This window comes from Haliotis rubra, unplaced genomic scaffold (genome assembly GCF_003918875.1).
Source record: "Haliotis rubra isolate DU_JTF1 unplaced genomic scaffold, ASM391887v1 Scf192, whole genome shotgun sequence".
Taxonomy (NCBI): Eukaryota; Metazoa; Mollusca; class Gastropoda; order Lepetellida; family Haliotidae; genus Haliotis; species Haliotis rubra.
The window spans coordinates 1401070-1425591 of record NW_025765914.1 but is presented as its reverse complement, the minus strand read 5'-3'; the positions used below and the strand labels follow the sequence as shown (position 1 = coordinate 1425591).

At 41.3% G+C, this 24522-nt stretch overlaps 1 protein-coding gene across 1 annotated transcript in view; it reads left to right on the top strand.

The window, feature by feature from the left end:
- Positions 1-18036, top strand: part of LOC124274606 (dynein axonemal assembly factor 9-like) — a 103278-nt gene extending 85242 nt beyond the window's left edge. The window contains exons 3-17 of the mRNA XM_046709972.1: positions 1395-1479; positions 3654-3736; positions 4455-4499; positions 6599-6753; positions 8060-8130; positions 8463-8607; positions 11141-11244; positions 11440-11586; positions 13311-13390; positions 13679-13783; positions 14101-14213; positions 14393-14481; positions 17107-17255; positions 17513-17589; positions 17988-18036. Coding sequence (XP_046565928.1) covers positions 1402-1479; positions 3654-3736; positions 4455-4499; positions 6599-6753; positions 8060-8130; positions 8463-8607; positions 11141-11244; positions 11440-11586; positions 13311-13390; positions 13679-13783; positions 14101-14158 — 1071 coding nt within the window. The 5' untranslated portion in view covers positions 1395-1401 and the 3' untranslated portion in view covers positions 14159-14213; positions 14393-14481; positions 17107-17255; positions 17513-17589; positions 17988-18036. The remainder of the gene's footprint in view (positions 1-1394; positions 1480-3653; positions 3737-4454; positions 4500-6598; positions 6754-8059; positions 8131-8462; positions 8608-11140; positions 11245-11439; positions 11587-13310; positions 13391-13678; positions 13784-14100; positions 14214-14392; positions 14482-17106; positions 17256-17512; positions 17590-17987) is intronic.
- Positions 18037-24522: the final 6486 nt, after the last annotated feature.

Here is a 24522-nt window from a genome sequence, read left to right as displayed (position 1 = left end):
GAACCGTCAGCTGGCAAGGTGGCTTTGGTTTTCTTGGATTCTACTGGTGGCCTATATGCTCCAAGATTAGACCATGACTGGACATGATTATGCTAAACTACTGAGGTTAAATGTCATGGAACACTAAAGGTGTGGTGTTCAACTGGACAGTATGCCGGTGGACAAGTATATTGTCATCACGGCTGCAGTACATGACTGGCTTTGAACTCATTGGACAATCTGTGTTCACCTGAATGGGCAATGTCAGGCTGACATATCTATCTTTGGAAGAGAACTGTCAGGCTGTATGCAAATGATGATGTCATTTCAGCTGTTGGGGACTTTTTTACAAATCGGAAGCCTGCTACTCCAGTGGGATGCAAGACTCCAGCATCGGCAATAGGGTTGGACCTTGGAGTCAATTATGTCAAAAAATTATTATAAACCATCCCACCATGTTATAATTATAGACATTTTCAGCTGTTCCTTTGTATCAGCCTTACCTGTATTGGAGGGCAGGGTTAGGTCCAATAGGTTACTTGGTTAGTTTGTGCTGAGGGGCGTCCTCTGCCTGGTCACAGGGTAACACTGATATTATGTTTACATCATACAACCCCAGGGAGTATGGAACAACTAGGTATAAGTGATGTCTGTTTTCTTCTATTGTGACACTTGTCAGTCATTTATATAAAGTTAGAGTAGACCTGCTTTCTATCACTTTGACTGCCTCAACTGTGTTGTGGCACTCTTTGTTTGGTCTAGGCTGGCTAACTGTTTTGTGTCACTGACAATCATTCTTGTCATTACTGGAAAAATCTCAACCACACGTAGAAATTATTTGAGTTTAGGGAACACATAAAAGTGTGAGGTTGTGAGGTCAGGAGACTGAGGGTCATGGAGAAGTAGCCACAGTCTGTAGCTACAGTTTCTGTCACAACTGATGTATACACAGATGCCTGAGTTCACCTGTACATGTATTTTCTGCTCAAGGTTATGCCTGTCCAGTTTCTGCAACAGGGACACAGAAATAAAGACTATTTATTGATAAAAGAAAATTAACTGTACAACAAAATATAATTTGCCAACTGATGTCATTAACTTAAGTGTGTGCTCCCGAACTTTTAGTTTCTAATTCAACGTAAGGGAGCCAGGTCTCTTCCTCAGTAACAGTTTGAATATATACAAATTCATGAATTCTGTTGATATCTGGGCAGAAGTCCCAGGTAAATTCATTTAGGATAGCTTCTGATGTCACCATTCTTTATATCAATCTTGCTCATGTGGAGTGTGCTAGATGAGATTGTACAACTGATCCCAAGAGTGTCAGTAATGTACTGAATTGTAACATTCTGGTCAATGGTAGCCATGTTGTAGAGAGGTAGAACATCCATGTACTCAGCATCAATGTATTTCAGGTACCTCATGCTGGTTTACAAGGCTATGGTGGAGGCAGTCATGAAGGGAATCCAGACATATGCCAACACTCTCAGTGTTACTCAGGTAAGAACAAGATCATTTATGTCAAGTAGAGACTATAGTATCTCTGGAAGCAGGATTTGCTGAGTTTCAACTTCATTGCTTTTCTCTATTGAATGTTTCAATATGGGTACCTTTATCTGATATGGATAGATGAGGTAATATAAAAACACAGATTAAAAAAAAAAGAATTGTGAAAATGTATGAAGAATTGGGAAGCCTACCAAATTGTTGTTCACTTGATTAACATAATCATACCAGCAATAAAACTTTAAAATGAAAGAATAAAACAAGTTGAAATTTAAAAGTCATTCCTTTCTTCACATGTAGCCACTGTTTTACTTATCCATTTGCGAAATGCAGACTCATTGCCCCCTAGTTTAGCGTGTCTCCTAAAGTGTACTTACTTATCTAAATGTTGTCTCCTAAAGTGTACTTACTTATCTAAATGTTGTCTCCTAAAGTGTACTTACTTATCTAAATGTTGTCTCCTAAAGTGTACTTACTTATCTAAATGTCCTAATAAAGTCTGACTGAACCAAGTTGTCTCTTGCAAGAATAGGTTCGAAAGTGCTCACTTTGGTTTTGTAAGTGTGACTTTGGGTTTGTAAGTGTGACTTTGGGTTTGTAAGTGTGACTTTGGGTTTGTAATTGTGACCTTGTTTGTAAGCGTGACTTTGGGTTTGTAAGTTGGACCTTGTTTGTAAGTGGGACTTTGGGTTTGTAATTGTGACCTTGTTTGTAAGTGTGACTTTGGGTTTGTAAGTGTGACCTTGTTTGTAAGCGTGACTTTGGGTTTGTAAGTGTGACCTTGTTTGTAAGTGTGACTTTGGGTTTGTAAGTGGGACCTTGTTTGTAAGCGTGACTTTGGGTTTGTAAGTAGGACCTTGTTTGTAAGCGTGACTTTGGGTTTGTAAGTGTGACCTTGTTTGTAAGCATGACTTTGGGTTTGTAAGTGTGACCTTGTTGGTAAGTGTGACTTTGGGTTTGTAAGTGTGACCTTGTTTGTAAGCGTGACCTTGTTTGTAAGCGTGACCTTGTTTGTATGCGTGACTTTGGGTTTGTAAGCCTGACTGTGGGTTTGTAAGTGTGACTTTGGGTTTGTAAGTGTGACCTTGTTTGTAAGCGTGACTTTGGGTTTGTAAGTGTGACCTTGTTTGTAAGTGTGACTGTGGGTTTGTAAGTGTGACCTTGTTTGTAAGTGTGACTCTTGGTTTGTAAGTGTGACCTTGTTTGTAAGCATGACTTTGGGTTTGTAAGTGTGACCTTGTTTGTAAGTGTGACTTTGGGTTTGTAAGTGTGACCTTGTTTGTAAGCGTGACTTTAGGTTTGCATGTGTGACCTTGTTTGTAAGCGTGACTTTGGGTTTGTAAGTGTGACCTTGTTTGTAAGTGTGACTTTGGGTTTGTAAGTGTGACCTTGTTTGTAAGTGTGATTTTGGGTTTGTAAGTGTGACCTTGGGTTTGTAAGTGTGACCTTGTTTGTAAGTGTGACTTTGTTTGAAAGTGTGACTTTGGGTTTCAAAAATGTGATTGTTGTATGTGTCATGGTACAGAACCAGCAACATTTTGACAAACTAGACTTAGTGTCTTGGTTTGCATAGATAGCAATCTGATTGTAAATTTCAATGTATATTTTTTTCAACAATAATATAGCTTAGGTTTATATGTACATAAGATGCTTTTCCTCTTTGGGTTGCCATGACAAGATACACCCAGGGAATTCCTGGGAGAAAAGGTCACCAGGTCACCTTGCTTGTTGGAAGATAAAACAAAAATATGTGCATAGTGTATTCTCGGATGGTCAGACTCACTAACTTGGTTGACCACATGTCATTGTATCACAGTTGCATAGATTGATGCTCATGCTGTGGATCTCTGGATTCTCTGGTTCAGACTCGATTATTTACAGACAACTACCATACAGCTGTGGTTACTGCTACCATTGATATAGTCTCATTTGTGACCTATCCTACATCCGAAGCCTGGATCATTGCCGAAACTAGTAACACTAGCCCTCACTCCTCGCCTATCTAGGCAACTGTGGAATACTTGTGATAATACCGACAACACTGGGACACCAAACTCACTCATCATATTGTATGAGTAACTTGTTTCCTATAGTGAAGGAGATCCAATGCTTCATGAAATAGCCACTTTCTCGATATTTATGTTAGCGATGATGCAATGCTGTTGCAGGCAAGGCTGAAGGCTGTCCAGACTCTCCATGACGACTGTGGTGACCTGAAGACTTCTACCCTCCTCAACTATCTGTCTGATAGGTATGTAGAAGGACTAAGATCAATCTCAGGGCAGAATGCGGCTATTTCCATGGATTGAGGTGTTATGCCAGAGATGCGATACAATGTCATTTCCACTGTGGGATTGTGGTATGGTTTGGCACTGAATTGTTACAGCATAAGTTTGCATGCTCACCCAAATTCAAAACCCCACTTGGTACAGAAGTTCCTTTCTGGTATCTCTTGCTGTGATATTACAAGATCACTATGTTTTTCTGAAGGCATTGTAAAACCATACTCGCTATGTTGACGCCATGTTATCATCGAAAGTCATGACATTAACTCATTGCATCAGTGATTAAACAACCTTTTAAGCAAGAGTCATATGAGACTGTTTTAAATCTTTGTAGACAGAGTAAACTTGATGGATCTCAATGGTTGTGAAAATTAGCCACCAAAGGCTGCAGCTATTATAATATTGCTCAACATGAAGGGAAAGTTAATGAATGGATTGTTGAAATCATCCCTGTAGTCATTCAATATTGAAGAGAGGATTTTGTCACACTGCAACCTAGCTAGATGCAGTTACACTAAATAAATGCTGTTGTTTCACTAGTCGGGAATTCAAAAGTTCTGAAACAGTGTCTTTGGACTCTTAGGAAGTGACATCATTGGCTTTATATGAAATTTGAAACAATTGTTTAAAGGAGCATTCTTGAGGATTTGAATGTATTTTATCTATGTTCTCTTGGTGTTTCAGATCGAGTGTCAAGTTTACTATAGAGGCTGTGGCCAACTGTGGCAGGTGGGAGGGAATTCACATTTGTTACATTATCACCTTCGGTCTCTTCTTGTTTTACAACATACTCCTATCAATCTACATAAAGAATGTACTGTAGACTACAAAACTAGATTACCAGTGAGTGGTCAAGATTGATCCTTCAAGTCACAGGGTCCATGTCATCATCCTTGTAATTGCTGTCCACTGTTCAGAGTTTAAGGTCCTGGCTATAGACACTATTGCAGTCAACTGCACAGACCCCATGACCCCTTAGTTTCAAACACTGCTGACTATGGCAAGGAGGTATGCTCATCTATCTGTCTAGTGTACATGTAATCAGATCAATGGCAGATTTCAACAATCTCATTGTCAAAGGAAGGCGTGAGCAGGGGCGGATGCAGCTTTTTGAGGAAGGGGGGAGGTGCACACTCTTGAGAAAGTGGGGGTGCACACTTCAATTTCACTAAAGTTTCAATGGTCATTTGATAAACTTTCAGGACAAAGGGGGGGTGGGGGTTGGGGGTGCCCCTCTGGATCCGCCTATTTGATTTCTATCCAGTACACCAAGTGATATAACTGCTGCCTCATGCTGATTGACTAGTTCCTTCATTGATATGCCTTGTTTGTTGCTTGTTTGGGACAGATGTTGTTCCAACTATTAACCATCCTCGATAATCTCTTAGGTATACATTTCGATAAATCTCCACTAGTACTGTTGATGCATCTACGACTCGATCTGATAACTGTATTACCTCCCTTTGCTGGCTTTGCCTTCTCACAGTAGCCAATCAGATAAGCTGTTACAACCGAGCTTGCCAGTATCAACGAAGATGGCAGCCACAGCCGTGAGGTTTGCTGTGCGAAAAAATCATGCAGACAAACTGACAGATCTGAAACCTTCAACAAATATATGCAAGAACTCCTTCTACCTCTTTCAGGATGCCTCTGCAACAACTGTGTTGCCAAGTTTAATCCATTAGATAAAAGAAGCGGAAGTGAGTTATGATAGAAGTTTTGTGATTGGTACGCTCAAGTTCCCAGCGTAGACACCTGATTGGATAAAAGTCAGCAAAGGGAGGTAATACAATTATCGGGCCGAGCTGCAGGGTAGTAGTGGAGATACCCTGGAGATTATTGAGGATGACAATTAACTGGTCTGACTTATGACAGGTTTCAGGTTTCAGATCAGTTTTATTTTCTGGGACACTGACTCGTTATTATCCAAAATGTCCTTTAGATACTTAAGATACAAATTTGGTTCAGCTATAGAAGAATGTCATCAAAACTTGAAATACAGTGGAAAAAACTTCCTTATGCCAGTGTTCTGTCCTCTGCTCCCTGCTCTCTGTTTGACCCACATTCTTCCACAATTTCTTGATTGTGGGTAACATTCAGAATAAACTACTCATAATTCAGAATTGATTATCTGTCACTTGTGAATATATGTTGCCAAGACTTGTCAGGTACTGTAATTGGTTTGTTAGCTATTCATAAAGTGAGTTAATATCACTTTTGAAACAGCTTAGCTGTGTGTATGATTGAGAATGTAGATTCAGTAAGTTTGAAAGATACAAGTTTACGTTTTTGTAAAGTAGCAATGCTTGCTCGTACATTTTGTATCATAATGTTTGTATGCCTATTGAACTAGAGAATGTCCATGCTCCAAAGTTCAGTTTACACATTTTATTAATCTTCCAGCTTCTAATTGAGGCTGCACTTTGTATTGCCCAGCTGGTTTGAACATGTGATCAATTAAGTTGATGATAAATTATCAATAGCAGAAATGTGAAAATATGCCACCATATAATTTTCAATTCTTCCAATAATTTGGCTCCATTGCTATTTCATATAACTTTTGTGTGTGTGTGTGTGTGTGTGTGTGTGTGTGTGTGTGTGTGTGAGAGAGAGAGAGAGAGAGAGAGAGAGAGAGAGAGAGAGAGAGAGATAGAGAGAGAAACAGCATCCGGGTGTACCTACCTCGACATGGCTGCAATTTAATTTCTACATTCATGCATTAATGTCCCATCGTTATTGCAATGATTCAATAACTCAACCAAATCTTGGTAATAAAAGTGTGGGAAATAAATTTTGGTTGTCATATCAAAGCCAATTTATTCCACTAGGCCCAGTTCCCTGCGAGATGGCTGCCACAGTCTTCTGGTGAAGGTTGCCACTATGACCCTATATGACATTCCTAGTTGCCATGGCAAGGGCCATCTCAACTCCTTGGTGTTTGCAGAATCCTTCCTTGACTCTGCTATTCCAGTCACTGAGCCAGGTGGGATTATCGTATCCAGTTACATAGTATCTAATAACTAGGGGTCTGATAGCCGAATGGTCCACCAACTTGATAGCTAAATGGTCTACTAGTCTGATAACCAGCCCGTTGAATGATCCACTGGTCTGATAACCAGACAGCTGAATGGTCCACTAGCCTGATAGCTGAATGGTCCACTAGCCTGATAGCTGAATGGTCCAGTAGCCTGATTACCCGACATCTGATAGGTCTACTAGTCTGATAACTTGATAGCTGAATGGTCCAGTAGCCTGACAGCCAAATGGTCAACTAGTCTGATAACCTGATAGCTGATTGGTCCACTAGTCTGATAGCTGAATAGTCCCGTAGCCTGACAGCCAAATGGTCCACTAGTCTGATAACCTGATAGCTGACTGGTCCAGTAGCCTGACAGCCAAATGGTCCACTGGTCTGATAACCTGATAGCTGACTGGTCCAGTAGCCTGACAGCCAAATGGTCCACTTGTCTGATAACCTGATAGCTGATAGGTCTGCTAGTCTGATCACCTGATGTCCAAATGACCCACTGGGCCAATAGCCTCTCAGCTCACTTGATTTCAGCCCAAAAGCGATGTGGTTACCTAGCCTGATAGCCCGATAGCCCCATAACTCAATATTCCACTATCCTGGTAGCCAAATAGTCCTCTAGCCCAATGAATTAGTCTGGGAAGTATATCCCCTGGGATCAAAACATTCTTAACACTAATGGGAATGTTCCGTTTTTTCACTGTTCAGGAAAAATGGATATTTAATTTCTATTACCTGATAGATTTAATCTTGAAGAGAAGACAATTAACAGATTGGTGACATACTTAACAATAAGTGGACATAAAGTGGCTTATCTTGAGTGATAGTAATTGGTGCTCGGGGATACCCAGTGGTGGAAGGTTTCACAGTGTAAGCAGTGCTGCAGTTAGTGTCCCAGAGCTGGTTGGTGCACTTGAGGTACTGTTAAATGAGCTGAAGGAGACTTTGAGTATCATGACTATGGACATTGTATGTGAAACTCTGAGGTGGCTTCTTTCCAACTAGAGTCACTCAGGTGTGGTTACCAGCATGATTAAAAAAAATATAATTTCTCCAGTTTCTGCAAATTTAGAATAGGACTCAGTCGTTGTTATTCACTGTTCTAACATATTTGTCGAAGTATTATTTGATTATTTAATTAGAGTTTAATTAATTAACATTTCTATTGGTCACAAACTAATGCAGTCAGAATTTATTTTGGCCAAAGTCAATGTTTTTCTGAACCTGTCTGCAACGTCATTATTCATGTGTGGTGTTGCAGGCCAGCCAGAGACAATCAGCAGTGATGTTCTCGTTCTCACCAGTCACCTGCCAAGGTTCCAGATGTGGGCAGTAAGTGGCCAATTTCCATGCAGTGAAACTGTGTCGGTCTGGTCCACGGTAGTCCAGAAACTCTCTGTCCTAGACTCAAGCTTTGTCCCAATAAACTGTCAATCCACTAGAAACAAAATGCATTCCCGCCTTCTGTTGTGTTACAAAATGAATTAAGCATATTGTTTATCTTCCATTAATCTCAAGATTGTATATCCCAGACCTCTTATGTGATTAATTCATGTCTACAAGTTTTACAGGATATCTAATAAGCAGAACTAATAATCATTCTTTTGCTCACATTTCCTTGGTAATTTCTAAAATGTACGCCGTGTGGTATTTTGTTGTTCCAGAGTGGCAAGGCAGACACATTGGCTAATAAAGATATCCAGGAGAGACTCAAGTGTAAGAGGCTGCCAGGCTTCGGTGATGTGTTGATGAATGGAGAAGCAGTCCTGCTGACAACTGGCGATGTGCTCACCTCCACACCCTGTCAAGGTCAGTTGGTCAGTGGGGTTCCAGGCACATCACTGTCGGATCAGCCCAAATGGGCTCTACACATTGTACCCATATCATTGTGGGGATCAGCTCTAATGGGCTCTACACATTGTACCCATATCATTGTGGGGATCAGCCAGAATGGGCTCTACACATTGTACCCATATCATTGTGGGGATCAGCCAGAATGGGCTCTACACATTGTACCCATATCATTGCAGGGATCAGCCAGAAATGGCTCTACACATTGTACCCATATCATTGTGGGGATCAGCCAAAATGGGCTCTACACATTGTACCCATATCATTGTGGGGATCAGCCAAAATGGGCTCTACACATTGTACCCATATCATTGTGGGGATCAGCCAGAATGGGCTCTACACATTGTACCCATATCACTGTGGGGATCAGCCAAAATGGACTCTACACATTGTACCCATATCATTGTGGGGATCAGCCAAAATGGGCTCTACACATTGCACCCATATCATTGTGGGGATCAGCTAAATGGGCTCTAGGGATCAGCCAAAATGGGCTCTACACATTGTACCCATACATTGGGGATACCCATGTCATTCCTACACATTGGGGATCAGCCAGAATGGGCTCTACACATTGCCCCCATATCATTGTGGGGATCAGCCAAAATGGGCTCTACACATTGTACCCATATCATTGTGGGGATCAGCCAAAATGGGCTCTACACATTGTACCCATATCATTGTGGGGATCAACCAGAATGGGCTTTACACATTGTACCCATATCATTGTGGGGATCAGCCAGAATGGGCTCTACACATTGTACCCATATCATTGTGGGGATCAGCCAGAATGGGCTCTACACATTGCCAGAACCCATATCACCCATATCATTGTGGGGATCAGCCAGAATGGGCTCTACACATTGTACCCATATCATTGTGGGGATCAGCCAAAATGGGCTCTACACATTGTACCCATATCATTGTGGGGATCAGCCAGAATGGGCTCTACACATTGTACCCATATCATTGTGGGGATCAGCCAGAATGGGCTCTACACATTGTACCCATATCATCATTGTGCCATATCATTGTCATTGTGGGGATCAGCCAGAATGGGCTCTACACATTGCACCCATATCATTGTGGGGATCAGCCAGAATGGGCTCTACACACATACCCATATCATTGTGGGGATCAGCCAAAATGGGCTCTACACATTGTACCCATATCATTGTCGGAATGGGCTCTACACATTGTACCCATATCATTGTGGGGATCAGCCAAAATGGGCTCTACACATTGTACCCATATCATTGTGGGGATCAGCCATCAAATACCCATATCATTGTGGGGATCAGCCAGAATGGGCTCTACCCATTGTACCCATATCATTGTGGGGATCAGCCAAAATGGGCTCTACACATTGTACCCATATCATTGTGGGGATCAGCCATTGAGGCTCTACACATTGTACCCATATCAAATGCACATTGTACACATGTGATTGCCATAAATGGCCATATCATTGTGGGGATCAGCCAGAATGGGCTCTACACATACCCATATCATTGTGGGGATCAGCCAAAATGGACTCATTGTACCCATATCATTGTAGGGATCAGCCCCATATCATTGTGGGGATCAGCCAGAATGGGCTCTACACATTGTACCCATATCATTGTGGGGATCAGCCAGAATGGGCTCTACACATTGTACCCATATCATTGTGGGGATCAGCCAGAATGGGCTCTACACATTGTACCCATATCATTGTGGGGATCAGCCAGAATGGGCTCTACACATTCATTGTGTTGTGGGGATCAGCCAAAATGGGCTCTACACATTGTACCCGTATCACTGTCGGATTAGCCTGAAATGGGCTCTACACATTGTACCCATGTCATTGTGGGGATCAGCCAATACACTGGAAATACACAAATGTACACTGAAACAGGGTTGTTGTTGTTGCTGGCTGGGGTTGCTGAGACATTTGTAATACCACACTCATGATGCAGTGGGGTTATGGGTTAAATCTGGTCCCCAGCAACATATGCTTATCGCATGAGCTGACTTATAGATCTATTGGCCAGCATCAGGGACTTGATAAATTTGGGGTCACTGTGCCCCAACAACATGGATCATTGCCCACGATATCAGTTACTGGATTGTCTGGACCAGACTTGATTATATACAGGTTGCCATGAAACAGCTGGAATATTGCTGATCATGATGTTAAACAATAAACACAAACTCGTGGTGTTGCTTGACCTTGTAGACAGACATCAGGCAATCTACAGCATGAGTACACTCAGAGAGTCGCCATCATGTAGCTGTGATTGTGCTGTCAAGGGTGTCAAACCCATTAACTCATTTCTCTTGTGTAAATCATGACAAATATTTGTCTCTTCTTGACTGGAAAGCATTAGATATTTCAGACAAGACTTATAAAGTTGATACTAGTTGGTAGAACTTTTGACATTTAACACTAATGGTAATTCTTCAGCTTTGGACCAAGTGGTTTCAGTCTCATTGTTGAATGTGTTTGCAGACTGTCTGTACTTGTATGAGAATGGCATGATCATCCAGGCCTTGCAGTATGGGGCATTCTCTCTCATGGCCAGACACATAAAGGGATTCTCCTTGTATGATGGGGTAGGTTATCTGGAGTTGATTTCACACTTACTGCATTAATTGACATGATATTCTATTGATAATGATATCATAAGTACTTGCAATCACTGTGTGAGAGTGGTTCTGGTTCATTCCTTCTGTAAGTAGAACTGCTAGATATAAATGCACCACCTGGAGGGAAGCGTCTGGTAAACAATATGTTTATGTGTGTGACAGGACTCCATATCTAACGTTGCGTTCCTGATAGCTGACCTTGATGTGACCTCCAGGGATCGAATTCCTCCTCATCTTCTCAGCTCCAGCAACAGACTGGTCCTTGTAATTCATCCCCGGAGTAAAGCCAGGAAAGCTCTCTTCCAGCAGGTAATATTGGTGTCACAATTGCAGTGTCCATTATGACTTGAGTGAGTGTCTGGGTAGATGAGTCATTATAATTCCTCTGGGGAGAAATGCCAGGACAGCTGTCTTCCAGCAGGTAATAAGTATCACAATTACAATGTCCACTATTCCCACTCCACTATCTACAGACTCGACTATTCCCACTCCACTATTTACAGACTCCACTTTTTCCATTCCACTATCTACAGACTCCACTATTCCCATTCCACTATTTAGAGACTCCACTATTCCCACTCCACCATTTACAGTCACCACTATTCCCACTCCACTATCTACAGACTCCACTATTCCCACTCCATTATTTACAGACTCCACTATTCCCGCTCCACTATCTACAGACTCCACTATTCCCACTCCACTATTTACAGACTCCACTATTCCCGCTCCACTATTTACAGACTCCACTATTCCCACTCCACTATTTACAGACTCCACTATTCCCACTCCACTATCTACAGACTCCACTATTCCACTCCACTATCTACAGACTCCACTATTCCCACTCCACTATTTACAGACTCCACTATTCCCACTCCACTATATACAGACTCCACTATCTACAGACTCCACTATTCCCACTCCACTATTTACAGACTCCACTATTCCCACTCCACTATCTACAGACTCCACTATTCCCACTCCACTATTTACAGACTCCACTATTCCCACTCCACTATTTACAGACTCCACTATTCCCACTCCACTATCTACAGACTCCACTATTCCCACTCCACTATCTACAGACTCCACTTTTTCCACTCCACTATCTACTGACTCCGCTATTCCCACTCCACTATCTACAGACTCCACTTTTTCCACTCCACTATCTACTGACTCCGCTATTCCCACTCCACTATCTACAGACTCCACTATTCCCATTCCACTATTTACAGACACCACTATTCCCGCTCCACTATCTACAGACTCCACTATACCCACTCCACTATCTACAGACTCCGCTATTCCCACTCCACTATCTACAGACTCCACTATTCCCACCCCACTATCTACAGACTCCATTATTCCCACTCCACTATTTACAGACTCCACCATTCCCGCTCCACTATCTACAGACTCCACTATTCCCACTCCACTATTTACAGACACCACTATTCCCGCTCCACTATTTCCAGACACCACTATTCCCACTCCACTATTTACAGACTCCACTATTCCCACTCCACTATTTACAGACACCACTATTCCCACTCCACTATTTACAGACTCCACTATTCCCACTCCACTATTTACAGACTCCACTATTCCCACTCCACTATTTACAGACTCCACTATTCCCACTCCACTATTTACAGACTCCACTATTCCCATTCCACTATTTACAGACTCCACTATTCCCACTCCACTATTTACAGACTCCACTATTCCCATTCCACTATCTACAGACTCCACTATTCCAAATTCCACTATCTACAGACTCCACATTCCCACTATTCCACTATTCCCACTCCACTATTTACAGACTCCACTATTCCCACTCCACTATTTACAGACTCCACTATTTCCACACCACTATTTACAGACTCCACTATTCCCACTCCACTATTGACATACTCCGCTATTCCCACACCACTATCTACAGACTCCACTATTCCCAATCCACTATTTACAGGGCACCTGTATTGCTCTAGTTGACTGCAGCATCTACCATCATTGTGTGACTGTTGCAGGTGCTGCCTGTGTGGAAGGGGGACAGTGACATGCCGGAGGTAAAGAGACAGGAAACACTTCCTGAGGATCTCGCTCCACTGTGAGTGTCTATCATACATGATTCAGTCATTACACTAGCTTCCATATAGGTAGGATTCCATGGTTATTTACCTTCTGACTTAAAGTATTTTGACATCTTAATCTCTAAAACATGGATATTCAGTATTGCTCACCTTGATTAAATTGAAAGACATTATGTGTTTGTTGTCTGAATTAAGTACACTTTTTAACACCTGTCACTTAAGTTACAGTGATATGGGAAAATGATGATATTATCATCTCTCTTAGAATGAGGTAGTTACTACATATATTTTTTGTGGTAACATAGCCACAAGCTGCTGCAGATCCAGCACACAGCATCTGAGAACATCATTGCCCCCATCAATACCATCACCTTCAAGCGGGTCCCCAGTTTCCTCCCACACATCAACAGGTACACCAGACATCAGTTCCTTTGCAACAATTGCAAATAGAGGTTGTCATCAAGTGCTGGATGAATGCTTCCAGACAGATTGTATCACATGACATGTCTGTATCATTATCTCTGCCTCATAACCCTAACCAAGAGACACATATGGTAAACATAAGTGTTTAACAATAAAACTGAGATTTATCTTTCAATTTCGACAAATATATGTCTTCAGATTTGTCAGTCATGAAATCAGCTTGATTCTATATTTGTACAATGTATAAAGGTGTTTCCCACAATGTAGTATATACAGTAATTGTTTTGTATGATGTGTGGTGCAGGTTCTTGCCTCTCACTTGTGGCCAGCAGTGTTGGCTGGCATCCAGTCCAGCAACATGACCTCCACTGTCTTCTCAAGCAAGACATCCCACCTCCATCAGCAGAGACAGAATGGGTATGCTTTACTTCGAATGCAGTTGTGTTATTATCAAATTGGGGAACAGTCATCCAAATCAAGCATGACTTTAAACATCAAACATATCAAAGGTTCTGTAATGGTTGGATAGTGAAAGTGTCAGCTGAAGTAGCATTTTCTGCACCAGTGTATCAACTTGAGTACATATTCTCCCCCAGATTCCAGTAACTATCCTGACTGGAGTTCCAGGCTGTCACAAGGAGAACCTGGCAAGAACCATCACCAGCTTTGACAAGGACAACACACGGTAAGTGGGGACAATGAAACCTTGCGTTGCAAGCTGGAGGCTCTGCCCACAGAGGAGCTGTGTCTTCATACAGTTGGAGTCTTGGGCATCTGCTTCACAGAGGAGCTGTGTCTTCATACAGTTGTCCTCATCTTAGGTAGCCTTGGGTACAGTTGATGATGGATGATGGTTTGTCTTTGTCTTCATACAGTTGTCCTCATCAGTAAGGAGCTGTGTTTTCTTACAGTTGTCCTCATACAGCTGTAAGTCTTCAGGTAGCCTTGGTTACATGATGATGGTTTGTCTTCACAGAAGAGCTGTGTCTTCATACAGTTGTCCTCATCTTAGTAAGTCTTGGGTACATGATGATGGTTTGTCTTCTCACAGAAGAGCTGTGTCTTCATACAGTTGTCCTCATCTTAGGTAGCCTTGGGTACATGATGATGGTTTGTCCTCTCAGGTAGCCACAGATGAGCTTGTCCTCTCAGAAGAGCTGTGTCTTCATACAGTTGTCCTCATCTTAGGTAGCCTTGGGTACATGATGATGGTTTGTCTTCTCACAGAGGAGCTGTGTCTTCATACAGTTGTCCTCATCTTAGGTAGCCTTGGGTACATGATGATGGCATTGTGGTTTTCTCACAGAGGAGCTGTGTCTTCATACAGTTGTCCTCATCTTAGTTACAAGATCTTGGTGTACATGATGATGGTTACATGATGATTGTCTCTCACAGAGCTGTGTCTTCATACAGTTGTCCTCATCTTAGGTAGCCTTGGTTACATGATGATGGCTTGTCTTGTCTCATACTCAGTCTTGGGTACATGATGACCTGAGCTGTGTCTTCATACAGTTGTCCTCATCTTGATGGCTTGTCACAGAAGAGCTGTGTCTTCATACAGTTGTCCTCATCTTAGTAAGTCTTGGGTACATGATGATGGTTTGTCTTCTCACAGAGCTGTGTCTTCATACAGTTGTCCTCATTTAGGTAGCCTTGGTTACATGATGATGGCTTGTCTCACAGAAGAGCTGTGTCTTCATACAGTTGTCCTCATCTTAGTAAGTCTTGGGTACATGATGATGGCTTGTCTTCTCTCTCAGAGCTGTGTCTTCATACAGTTGTCCTCTTGGTATGGCTTGTCTCTCAGAAGAGCTGTGTCTTCATACATGATGATGGTTACATTGTCTCACAGAAGAGCTGTGTCTTCATACAGTTGTCCTCATCTTAGGTAGCCTTGGTTACATGATGATGGTTTGTCTCACAGAAGAGCTGTGTCTTCATACAGTTGTCCTCATCTTAGGTAGCCTTGGTTACATGATGATGGCTTGTCTCACAGAAGAGCTGTGTCTTCATACAGTTGTCCTCATCTTAGTAAGTCTTGGGTACATGATGATGGTTTGTCTTCTCACAGAGCTGTGTCTTCATACAGTTGTCCTCATCTTAGGTAGCCTTGGTTTCATGATGATGGCTTGGACCTGTGTCTTCATACAGTTGTCCTCATCTTAGTAAGTCTTGGTTACATGATGATGGTTTGTCTCTCACAAGAGCTGTGTCTTCATACAGTTGTCCTCATCTTAGGTAAGTCATGATGATGGCTTGTCTACATGATGATGTTGTTTGTCTTACAGAAGAGCTGTGTCTTCATACAGTTGTCCTCATCTACATGATGACGGTTTGTCTTCTCGAGAGGAGCTGTGTCTTCATACAGTTGTCCTCATCTTAGTAAGTCTTGGGTACATGATGACGGTTTGTCTTCTCGAGAGGAGCTGTGTCTTCATACAGTTGTCCTCATCTTAGTAAGCCTTTGGTACATGATGACGGTTTGTCTTCTCGAGAGGAGCTGTGTCTTCATACAGTTGTCCTCATCTTAGGTAGCCTTGGTTACATGATGATGGCATGTCTCACAGAAGAGCTGTGTCTTCATACAGTTGTCCTCATCTTAGTAAGTCTTGGGTACATGATGATGGTTTGTCTTCTCAAGAGGAGCTGTGTCTTCATACAGTTGTCCTCATCTTAGTAAGCCTTTGGTACTTGATGGTTTGTCTTCTCAGGGAAGAGCCAGGTTGTTTATTTTCCCTGAGTAAGCCTTGGGTATATGTAAGAGTGTCTCTTCATAGAGCAAATAACTCCTCAGCTTTGACTCCTTTGTATTCCTTGGACCAGTGGGCAATACCTCTGACCAGAATTTGGGATCGGGACCATGTTCTGCAAAGCGATGTTGGTGAGTGATGATGGTCCACCATAAAACATTAATGTTTGTATCAGCTCAGAATTTAGTATCAAGACGTCAATCACTAAACTGGGACACAAACTGGGATTTGATATCAGTACTCAGAATTTAGGTATCAAGACCTCAGGGGTGTCACTGTGCTGAAAGCTTAAATGACCATTGAAACTCGGGTGAAAATGGGACCCCTCCTTTGCCTGATATCCAGTACACAGACCTATGTAACATAAGGGAAGGACAGTTGATATCCATGGGCTGCAACCAAGCAATGCCTGTTGCATTGTCATTACTGTTGATGTTAATTTATGCTTTATTACAACTTGAGTGCAAGAATCATGCTTCTGATGTTTTGCATTAATGAAAACTGGGAACATGCAGCCCTTGGTAATGTAAATGTTGATTTGTTAAACTCTGTGTGAACAGATGGACAACAATCTGTCAGCCCCATGACAACAGTTCCGTGTTTGACCCGTGAGTCTCCAGAACTCCCTCACCTCCGCCTACTCTGCCAACCGCCGCCGTCATACGTCCGGCAACTACAAGAGAACCAGGGTGGTCATCCTCACGCCAGGGTGGGTAGATTCTCTGCGGGTTATATGTAGCATGTTTCCCTACCCTAAAATAGTACAGGAACCCATGTTGGTGAGGCCTCATGAGCCGCCAGAAGTGAGTCACTTTGGTTTGGATGATTTTCTGACCATGTTATCACAGTGTTGTAACTTGTCTCCATAGTTACATCAGAATGGAATATTTGAATGGAATATTTAATCAGTGTTGATAATATGGACACATAGTTTCTTGATTTATGACATTGTTTTATTTATTTCAGATACACTGACATCATCGATGTAGTCCATGCCATAGTCTCTCACCCTAACACAGAGGTAGCTTCACAGGTCAGGATAGGTGAGAGTTTTTCCGTTGTACATGGGGAGATCGGAAATTGATTTGGAGAAATTGAGCCTTGTGGGAGTTGTGTTTGAAAGCAATGTGTTTTCAATTCCTCCCTGTTGTATTGTATAGACTCTGTTGTGTTGTTCCTTCCCTTTGATATGGTACATATTCCCCATTTTGTGTTGCTTGATGATTCCTGATGATGTGTCTGTCAGTATTTACCTTTGATGTGTTGTATATCACTTATATTGTGTTGTATATCTCACTTATATTGTGTTGTATATCACTTGTATATCACTTTTATTGTGTTGTATATCGTGTTGTATATCACTTATATTGTGTTGTATATTCTCTTGCATGTATTCTGTGATGATCCATAGTGATCCATCATTGCCTATACCTTGTTGCAGGTGCAGTGACAGCCTGTGTGGACCCACTCAACACGTTCATGGAACAAAGGTACAAAACTACTAAATCTCACATTAGTAACCATTACTACAAACTAGCCAGACTTTTTATCCCCCGCTTCGCGCTAAACATATCTTAAGAACCGTTGACTGGATTCTTTTCATATTTGGTACCTAGGTTCATCACAGTAAAATAAAGGTCCCAGTCAGGTCTGGTGACCTTGACCTTCATATCAAGGTCACAAGGGGACTTTAACGTTTTACCCTTGTCAGCAAGATATCTCAAGAACCGTTGACTGGATTTTCTTCATATTCAACACCAAGCTTTATCTAGGGATGGCGCAGATTTTTGTGACCTTCACCTAATTTTCAAGGTCACAGCGACACTTTGAAGATTTCAGCATGTTAAACTGCATGTTAAGATTGTCAGCGAGACATCTCAGGAACAGTTCACTGGATTTTCTTCATAGACTTTCAAGACTTCCCTTGAATGTTTTTCAATAAACAATTTCTTTATTACTATTTTTGCATATTTCATACTCTAAGACATTCATGTCAAGGTCAAAGTGAATCTTGAAAATATTTGTGCGTTTGAACAACTACAGAGCAAGATATCAAGAGAGGTTGACTGGTCATGTTTTTGTTGACATTTACCTTCATCTTAAATTACGACCTTCACTTTCATTACTTTTTAAGTTTGATTTGATAATTTGCGGTGGGGGATTATGTCACCTTAGTGACAATGCTTGTTCTTTTTGTGTGTTTAAGATTGCACCAATAATTTCTCACATTGTCAGATTTGAACACAGGAACAATAATTGACAGTTATGTCACCTTTCAGTCATCTATTCATTGTTAGGATGACACACTGAGGTACTGAAGCTCACATTAACTCTTCCTTGACCAGGTTGACGATTCCCACTCTGTTGAACCACTGCAGCCAGGGCTGGGTTAACTGCATTGTCTTCACATCCACCAAGGTTGGTTTGTTTGTTTGTTTGTTTGTTTGTTTAATGTCTCACTCAGCAATATTCCAGCTGTATGACGGCAGTCTGTATAAAATTGAATGTGAACCAGGCAATCCAGTGATTAGCATCATGAGCATGTGTCAACCAAGTCAGCGTGCCTGATCTTCCAATCTTGTTAGTTTCATGGATTATGGAAATCAATTTTAACCTGGATCTTCATGGTAGTCCACCAAGGTAGGCAATGTACCAAGCCAGCAGTGTTTCAACATTGTGTCTTCTGTTATACAAGGCTTGTAAATGTATGGCTGAAATAGAAGTATTCCCATTGCAGTGTTTCATTACATGATGTCGTTTCAGATGCTACAGATTTCCAACAATATTTGCTATTCATAAGTTATGTTATGGGTATGATATTCAGTATTTATCATTAATGTAAATCATGTGTAGTGAATGAACAATTTATGAATGAATCTTCCACACATATAATTTGCAATGTTTTACGTACTGTTTTTTACATATTATCAAAAGGTGCCAATGGTGACTCTCTTGTACTGTGTCTGGTTTAAACAATGTAGAAACTTATTTTGATTCTTCCTTCTCTGTCATCCCTTGTGTGACAGAATGAGATGCTGGAGGAGGTTCAGAATCTTATCCGGAGTATCAACAATGATGTGGCTCTGCTACTGGCAGAGAGGGGCGTTGTGAGGAGGTATGTGCTTCTTCCTTTCAAACTGGTGTGTTTAGTTCTCCGTACATAGTGGGCTATATGTGTGTCTGTCAAATACTATGTAACAGTTTATATCTCCACACATTTGTGTTTGCTAGTGACTAATTCTGTGACTGGTAAGTGTGTGCTTTTATAGATCATATGATTTCCTCAGGTAGACCACCTGTATGTTTTCTTTGAAAAATGATGTAATATCTGAACCTAGCCCATATATATGAGTTATTGTATTGCAGGAGCCCTGACCTGGAACTGATCATGTCGGAGTCCAGCTTCCACCTCCCCCAGATGGTGGCTGCACGACAGTGTCTCAACCCTGGCTGGTACGTCTGACATGACTATACTCATTGTGTGCAGTCTCCCATGGGAAGGGGATATTTTACTAGTGCTTCATTTTGTTTCAAATTTGTTTTTATACTTGAAGACATTTTAAACTGAGGAGCCAAAAGAACCATACATCAGTAAATTTTATTGTATGATTTTTTCAAATGAGAACATATTAAGTTAGCATATTATATCTAAAAAATATGTTGTACTGGCTCTGATTACACACTCTCTCATATTTTAAAAAAATCTTCAGTTAACTTTCATGCAGTACACAACTGCTGGTGAATATCTTTGATATCTTATCTTTGAAAATCAATTATTTATGGTAGAGGTCATGTGGATGCAAATTCATTTTGAACCCCAGTCTTCGTGGAACCAGTATATTTTTAACCCAAATTACCCAGTTGACTTTTTATAAACTGTTGCAATAATGGGTGATGGTAATAGCCATAGCCAATTTTAAAAGTAATTCTTTCATTTTTCAATCATTTTCTTTCACTACTCAGTTTAGGGTAATTTATTTGGGTCATGCATTTTTTGCTAAAATTGGTGTCCAAAACTTGCTTTTGAGAAAAATAATATGATGAAATGACATCAATACCTATTAGTTCATGAATTTGATGAGTTTATTGAGGCTGATTCCCTACTGACGCTGTAGCAGTGGTGAGATTATGTGTTTACCTACAGGCGCCAGGGCATCTACCTCCGAGCTGCGACCTCGCCATTCATGAACCAAGTGGTCCTCCACTTCTCCAAACCCCTGGACAAGAACAAACTACACAGCAGTCTCAGAGGTCAGAGATACCACGCTCTTTAAAATGGCCTTTACTATGACTATTTTTACCTTGATCATGTAAATGATTTTTCTTCATGTACCTTCATTATTTCTCAACCATAATAGTCCCCTCTACATTTCACTACATGTTTCAAGCTTTAATTCACTACTTGCATAAAGATACTTTCCTGGTCTAAAATACATTTGTTATTTATCAAGGTTATATATAGAACTGAAATATATTGTAGATACCTGGTGTCGATGGAACATATTCTAAGCACAATCCTTCAAAATGCTTATTTAACATTCTTTCATCTCCAACTGTATGTGACAGGCCAACATCATGTCCAATTACTATACCCAAAATGTTATCATACACAATCTGTTATGAGGAGATGTTATATGATGCTGTGGTATGTGCTTGTAGGTCTTCATGGGAAGCTGAAGAAACACAGGCTGGAGGACAATATATACCATGTGGAGGGCAGACTGAGATTTACAGGTTGGTCATGGTATCTACTACACTGACTGCAGACTCACAGATAGGTTGCCATATCTACAACATTAACTGAAGACTCACAGATACGTTACAACATCAATGCCATTGACTGCAGACTCACAGATAGGTTACAATATCTATGACATTGACTGCAGACTTACAGATAGGTTGCAATATCTACAACATTGACTGCAGACTTACAGATAGGTTACAACATCAACACCATTGACTTCAGACTCACAGATACGTTACAACATCAACACCATTGACTGCAGACTCACAGATATGTTACAACATCAACACCATTGACTGCAGACTCACAGATATGTTACAACATCAACGCCATTGACTGCAGACTTACAGATAGGTTACAACAACATCTACCAGACTGACACAGAATAAGACTCACAGTTAAGTTGCAACATCATCCACATTGATGGCAGACAGCATCAATAGTAGTACACAATAATCAGTGTAGAAATAACGCCAGTGAACCTGTCTGACATAAGCTGCACTTCTCACTGACTGACATCAGTTTCTGTACTAGAGTCAGGTACTTGAAGTAAATTGATGCTGTTATTGATAGACTGGATACCCTGTGTTAGTTGACAGGGTTTCAACAACTATTTCTGGGAGTTACATACACTTATTACATGTTCTGTTTCATGTAATATTCGTCTACTTGGTCCCAGATTCCCGCCAGATAGTGGATCTACAGTTCGTGACACTGAGTGGCTTCCTGACCTCATCTCTATCAGATGACCAGGCCATTCCTCCGTCACGTCAGATGAATGGCCAGCCTCTTCATGACTGTTTCCTCACCTTTAGTGGGTGTGGTCTGCAGGAGAGCAAGCTCAAGGACTGGCTACTGTCTCTGTGCTCAACAGGTAGGGCGAGAGTTTCACAACATGATACATCTGTTCAACAGGTAGGGTAGGGGTTTCACAACATGATACATCTGTTCAACAGGTAGGTTTCACAACATGATACATCTGTTCATCAGGTAGGGTAGGGGTTTCACAACATGATACATCTGTTCAACAGGTAGGGCAGGGGTTTCACAACATGATACATCTGTTCAACAGGTAGGGTAGGGGTTTCACAACATGATACATCTGTTCAACAGGTAGGGCAGGGGTTTCACAACATGATACATCTGTTCAACAGGTAGGGTAGGGGTTTCACAACATGATACATCTGTTCAACAGGTAGGGCAGGGGTTTCACAACATGATACATCTGTTCAACAGGTAGGGCAGGGGTTTCACAACATGATACATCTGTTCAACAGGTAGGGTAGGGTTTCACAACATGATACATCTGTTCATCAGGTAGGGTAGGGGTTTCACAACATGATACATCTATTCAACAGGTAGGGTAGGGGTTTCACAACATAATACATCTGTTCATGCACGTAATGTACACTGTCCAAACAGAAATACAAGTACAATTAGAAATATATTCCCACATGTTATGTCTCTTTTACCTAGAAAATAAGATATGTCACAGATCTATTCATGATGATGAAACAACTGTGAATGATTTGTTTGTCGACAACTGCTGTTTTGTATTGAGTATTAACTGATATACTGTCCTCTACAGAAACCGGAGAAGAAGAAGCCAGTGTCCAGAGGAGATCTCACCAAGGAAGAAATCTCCAGGATACACGTAAGCTGTTTTGGTGTTGTTGTACAAGCTCTTTCTGTCCTCTGGTCACCATATGAGTTATGTCCCTTGCCTGTACCAGTATTTGTGCATGGTGGATACCAATTTCACCAAGAGAAAGGCCTTCTTCACGATAATAATTGTATGTGGAAATTTTTCCAAGTGTAGACACTTCAATATGAGTCAGACAGCAGGGCATGGTTAGGATGTGTTTGTACAAGACGATCACAAGTCTGCCAGATAAATGGATTTGTTATCAGGTAATCATAATATTCTTACTGTGTTTCGATTTTTGTGCATGTCCCTTTTGGTTTGGTCTACTGCCTGCTGATATATATGAAGGCCAGTGGTAGGATATCTGACAGCATCATATTATGTTAAAAGATGGTTTTCTCCGCTTAATGCAGAGCACAAAGGCAAAGTTTTAAGCCAGGTGCAAAAAAAGATACTGGTCCGCACAAATATTGTGTGGCTAAATGCTGTGTAACTTTAAACCCAGATTACCTGACCTGGGCCCCATTTCACAAAACTATCGTAGGGCTACGACTGTCATACCTCCTATACTGTAACTTAGACTTACGACAGTCGTAGCTACGATAGCTTTGTGAAACGGGTCCCTGACCTCACAATCCTACTGTCAAGTAAGCCTGTAGATGATGTAGATGTAGCATAGATGTCACATTGGAATCTGTCATGGCGACAATGTCTACATGACATGCCTGGAGTCAGGAAAGTTGTATTTAATCATTTATGTGACTTCATATCATGAAATTGCTGTCAACAGAAGCAGTACCATCTTGAGCCCCTGCCCCCCGGCTGGTTCTACAACGGCAATCAGTTCATCAGCATGGGTGGGGACAAGTCCAACACACATCCTAGTATCCTTGTGTCTGTCAGTAGGAAGGAAACAGGCAACATGTCTCCTTACTTTATCAGTTGTTTAGATTTCAGGTTTAAAATGTTTCATTTCGGTTCCTGACAGTACACACATGGACATTGAAGGGAATATCTTAACGGGTATAATATTCAGATTATCACATTTTTATAATGAGTGGCCAGAATATTTTTGGATGATAAACACAATATAATTTTCCTTAACCTTAAAAGATCTGGAAGAATTCGTCACCAACTGGGTCAAGTCCAAGAATAATGAAATCTCTACCTACAACACGCAGATAGAGGCTGAAGCTTTCACAGATCTGTTTGACTGATGGAAGACAGACATAGCAGTCACTACCCTCCATCACTCACCTGTTGTAACCAGGTTGAAATGCTTCATCATAACAGGCTCTGACAAGTATCACTCCATTAGTTCAGGATGCACTTCCATGGTGATGCAATACCTTTATACTAACCAATCAAACAAGGAAATGTTTTCCTTAGACAAGAAGCTGACAGTTATCTACTGTCTCCATCTATCTCTGGTAGGAACCAATTTTGTCAAGGACATAAGGCTTTAAATGTTTGTTATAGACTGTTTCTGTAGACTTGAAATCAACAGATTCTCTGAAAATTAAATTCTTTCAAGGTCAAGTCAACCAGTTTCTACCATAACATTCTGTATTGCAGTAAGCTTGAGAC